At 50.1% G+C, this 4,181-nt stretch overlaps 1 protein-coding gene across 1 annotated transcript; it reads left to right on the top strand.

The window, feature by feature from the left end:
- The first annotated feature begins 1,281 nt into the window (after window positions 1–1,281).
- On the top strand, window positions 1,282–3,925 carry LOC144249328 (PRAME family member 12-like). Its single transcript, XM_077791580.1, has 4 exons — window positions 1,282–1,568; window positions 1,947–2,103; window positions 2,383–2,528; window positions 3,352–3,925. Exons 1-4 carry the CDS (start codon window positions 1,282–1,284, stop codon window positions 3,923–3,925), a joined length of 1,164 nt encoding a protein of 387 aa, XP_077647706.1.
- The last annotated feature ends 256 nt before the right edge of the window (window positions 3,926–4,181 follow it).

Raw genomic sequence — 4,181 nt, 5'->3', positions numbered from 1 at the left:
TTTATACTGAATATTAGGATTTCCATTTTGGTTTATGTCACTTTCAAATTCCTTTTTTTTTTTTCAGTACCAGGTATTGAACTCAGAAGTACTCTACCACTGAGCCACATCCCCAGCCCTGTTTTGTATTTTATTTAGAGACAGGGTCTCACTGAGTTGCTTAGCACCTGCTCTTGCTGAGGCTGGCTTGGATCCCTTGATATTCCTGTGTCAGTCTCCCGAGCCCCTGGGATTATAGGTGTAGGCTCACATGCCCAACTTTTATTGATTTGTTTAAATTTTGTTTTTTAAGATTTATATGGAAAACATAATTTATTTATTTATCTATTTATTTATCTGGTGATTGAACCCAGGGCCTTGTACATGCGAGGAGAACACTCTAATAACAGAGGTATAGCCCCAGGTCACTATTTATTAATTTTTATGTGCTGCTGAGGATCAAGCCCAGTTTGAGCCCCAGCCACTTTCTTCACCAAGGAGATTGGATGCCTATTTCATTCTAATTGATTGCAATTCTGTTATCTGATGATGGAAATATTTATATTGTGTGTCTATAAATTATACTCTTTTGCTGAGTGTGGTGACACACACCAATAATCTCGCCAACTCAAGAGGTTGAGGAGGCAGGAGGACTAGAGTCCAAAGTCAGCCTCAGAACACGAAATGCTACACAAATCACTAAGACCCTGTCTCCATCTCAAATACAAAATAGGGTTAGGGAAGTGGCTCAGTGGTTGAGTGTCTTAAATTCAGACACCAATATCAGCCCCTAAAAGAGTATACTGTATGGCCTACGTGGTTTTGTATTTTATAATTTGTTTAAACAAATGAAACCAAAAACTTCAAATGATCTCATGGAACAGTTCACAGACTCTGTTCTGATCTGTTTGTTCTCTTCAACATCCCCCTAAGATGGCAGAATCTCACATGTGTAACAGATATCCATGAGGTTCTGTTGTAGTTTCCAAGTGTTTTATAATATGGGCACATGCTTTATAAATGCTCATTTAAAAAAAAAAATTAAAATGAATGTCATCCACATAAGGGCCAGTCCATTTCCAGCCATATGGTTATTTAATCTAGGAGCCTACTGTTTAGGTCACATGACACTCCAATTCCCCTTTTAAACGGACAAAATAATAACCCAAAGCTTTCCCCCATAAGGGTGAGGTGTGCATGTAGACTTCCCAGTACCCCCTTCCCAGAGGCTGCCAATGGATGGGATAGTGACCTTTTCCCTGGACCATTTTCCAGGATTTTTCTTCATTCAGACTTCCCAGGATGAGCATCCAGACCCCACCCATGCTGTTGGAGCTGGCAGGGCGCAGACTGCTGAGCAACAAGTCCAGGGCTGTCCTGGATCTGGAGGAGCTGCCCATAGAGATCTTCCCACCACTCTTTGTGGAGGCCTTCAGCAGGGGACACACTGAGGTCCTGAAGAAAATGGTACAGGCCTGGCCCTTCACCTGCCTGCCCCTGGGGGCCCTGATGAGGAAGCCACAGCTTGAGATGATCCGAGTGGTCCTGGATGGGCTGGACATGCTGTTTGCCCAGCAGGATCGCCCCAGGTGAGGGGGACCTAGGTGGCCTGGAAGGGAGCACCCTGGGTGCCAGGGAAGGGATGGGTATAGGCAGGGAGAGTGGGTGCTGAATTGTGCACGACAGGCTTCCTGTGCTGCCAGCAAGGAGGGGTGGAGAGGCTTTGGTCATGCTGAGCCCCATCTGGGAAAGGCTTCCAGATGTGGAGGTGCTTGTGGCAGCTGTGGTGACCCATGAAGGAGGCTATACCTGACCCTGCCTCAGTCTGTACAAGTGGGGGCACCAGGCTGCATTGGAGGGAAGTGGATGGAGAAAAGTGAGACAGAAGGAAGAGGTGGAACAGGGGCCAGCAGCTGAGAGGTGAAGGAAGGGGCCTCAGGGCTGAGACTCTGCTGTCGTTCCCGCAGGAGGTGGAAACTGCAGGTGCTGGATTTGCGGAATGTTCCCCAGAACTTCTGGAGGATGTGGTCTGGAGCCGTGGTTGATGCCTGCTCACCAGAGGACATTAAGAAGAATCGAACATTGAAACTTGGTCCAGCAATGGCAGCTAAGCCACCCTTCAAGGTAGTCATAGACTTGAGCCTCAGAAAAAGACCCCTGGATGACTTCCTGACCCACTTGTTCCTGTGGGTCAGAAAGAGAAGGGACAGGCTGCACCTGTGTTGCAATAGGCTGAAGATCTTTGGGAAACCCACTGGTCACACCAGGAAGGTCCTGAGACTGCTGCAGCTGGACTCTGTCCAGAAGGTGGAAGTGCACTGCGCCTGGGCGCCCTCCACCTTGGCTGCTTGTGCTCCTTTCTTGGGCCAGATGAGGAACCTGAGGAAGCTGCTTGTCTCCCAGGTCTATGTGCCTGCCTACACCTCCCAAGAGGAGCAGGAGCAGCTGCTTGCCCAGCTCACCTCGCAGTTCCTCAGGATGGACTGCCTGCGGAAGTTCTGTGCCAATGCTGTCTTCCTCCTCGAGGGCCACCTGGAACAGGTGCTGAGGTGAGTAGGGGTGGGGGGTGAGATTCTTCTGCAGACCAGTTACAGGAAATATGCACCTACGTGCCACTAACACTCTCATGGTTAATAAGACACTGGTAGGTAAATAACCCATCCTTTTGTTCCTATTGTATCCTGAAGCTAGTTAATATAACAGGTGTTGGAGCAGACTCCTAAATGAGGGTCCATAGTCTGGGAAGTGCCACCATGCTGGAAATCCAGTTGGGAGGGACAGGAGCTAGGGATGGGATTGATTTTCCCTCCGTGGGAGGCCTGTCTAGCTAAGGTGGTGGAAAGCGGGTAGAGAAGAGGCTTGGAAGGAGGGAAGCCCCCACACTGACACCTGTCTACAAGGAAGCTCTGTGCTCCCCAGCTGGGAGCAGAGGACCCGCCTCCATACCCACCTGGGGAAGGCTGTTCTGAACTCCAGGTAGCGATCCTGGGTGTAAAGGCCAGGAGCAGGGATGGAAACCTTGCTGAGGATATAGGGTGTGCATCTCTCAGAGGGTTAACCCCAGTGGATTTTGTTACATCCTGCCCAAATTTGTCCTTCATATATGACTCCCCATGACCTCCTGTGGCCAGACCTGTGACTTTCTGCTTGGCAGTGAGGAGGGGACACAGAGATGTGGTCTCATCTGTTCACAGGAGATGTGGTGAAAGGCTCACCCTGACATGGGGTGATGTGAATGACCAGATTCTGCAAAAGGCAGCATTCTAAGTGTGGACCATTGTCAGATCACCAGGGTGACTTTGGGTTGGGGCCAATTTGTCTTCTCCCTCCTTGACATTGCTCCTCAGAACTAACTGTCTGGTTTTTCATTAGGCACCTGAAGACCCCCCTGGAGACCCTCTCAATAACCAACTGCCAACTGTCAGATTCTGACTGGAATTACCTTTCCCGATATCCAAATGCCAGACAGCTCAGACACCTGGAACTGAGGGGCATCAAACTGACCGATTTCAGTCTGGAGCCCCTCCAAATCCTGCTGGACAGCACTGCAACCACCCTGAACAGCCTGGACCTGGAAGCTTGCGGGATCACTGACTCCCAGCTCCAGGCCCTCCTGCCTGCCCTGAGCCACTGCTCCCAGCTTGTGATCTTGAGCATCCATGGGAACGGCCTCTCTATGTCAACCCTGAGGGACCTGCTGCTTCACACTTCCAGGATGAGCCAGTTGAGCGTAGAGCTGTATCCTGCCCCTCTGGAGAGCTATGATGCCCATGGTACCATCCACCCAGGGAGATGTTCCCACCTCTGTGCTGAGCTGACAGCAATAGTGAGGGACTTTAGGCAGCCAAACATCCTTGTGTTCTGTACTGTCCCCTGTCGTCATTGTGGCTCCAAGTTCCTGTATAACCAGGGCCTCATTCACTGCTCCTGTCCAACAGCTGCCTAGTTGGGTGTGTTTCCAAAGGGTACTTCTAGGCAATTGGAGGTATAACCAAGATGTAAGGTCACCTGAGAGGGAACACAGAAACCACCATTTCAGACATTGCCTAAAGTGTGGATGGGGAAAGGAAAGTACAGCAGGGGGCTCCATTGTGGGAAGCCACCCCCCCCCCGGATAGTACCTTCAGGACACGTGTTTCTATGGAGACATACATGGGGACCTGGATTTCTAGAATGGGATTCAGGCTTGATGGGCACAGGAA

Source organism: Urocitellus parryii, chromosome 11 (assembly GCF_045843805.1).
Source record: "Urocitellus parryii isolate mUroPar1 chromosome 11, mUroPar1.hap1, whole genome shotgun sequence".
Lineage (NCBI taxonomy): Eukaryota > Metazoa > Chordata > Mammalia > Rodentia > Sciuridae > Urocitellus > Urocitellus parryii.
This window is presented reverse-complemented; position numbering and strand designations above follow the sequence as displayed.

Excerpts from the sequence above, each read along its gene's own strand:
- LOC144249328 (XM_077791580.1), top strand. The coding sequence starts at position 1,282 with ATGAGCATCCAGACCCCACCCATGCTGTTGGAGCTGGCAGGGCGCAGA. Across the intron at positions 1,569-1,946 it reads GCCCAGCAGGATCGCCCCAG|GAGGTGGAAACTGCAGGTGC; the intron begins GTGAGGGGGACC and ends TCGTTCCCGCAG. Across the intron at positions 2,104-2,382 it reads CAGCTAAGCCACCCTTCAAG|GTCTATGTGCCTGCCTACAC; the intron begins GTAGTCATAGAC and ends CTTGTCTCCCAG.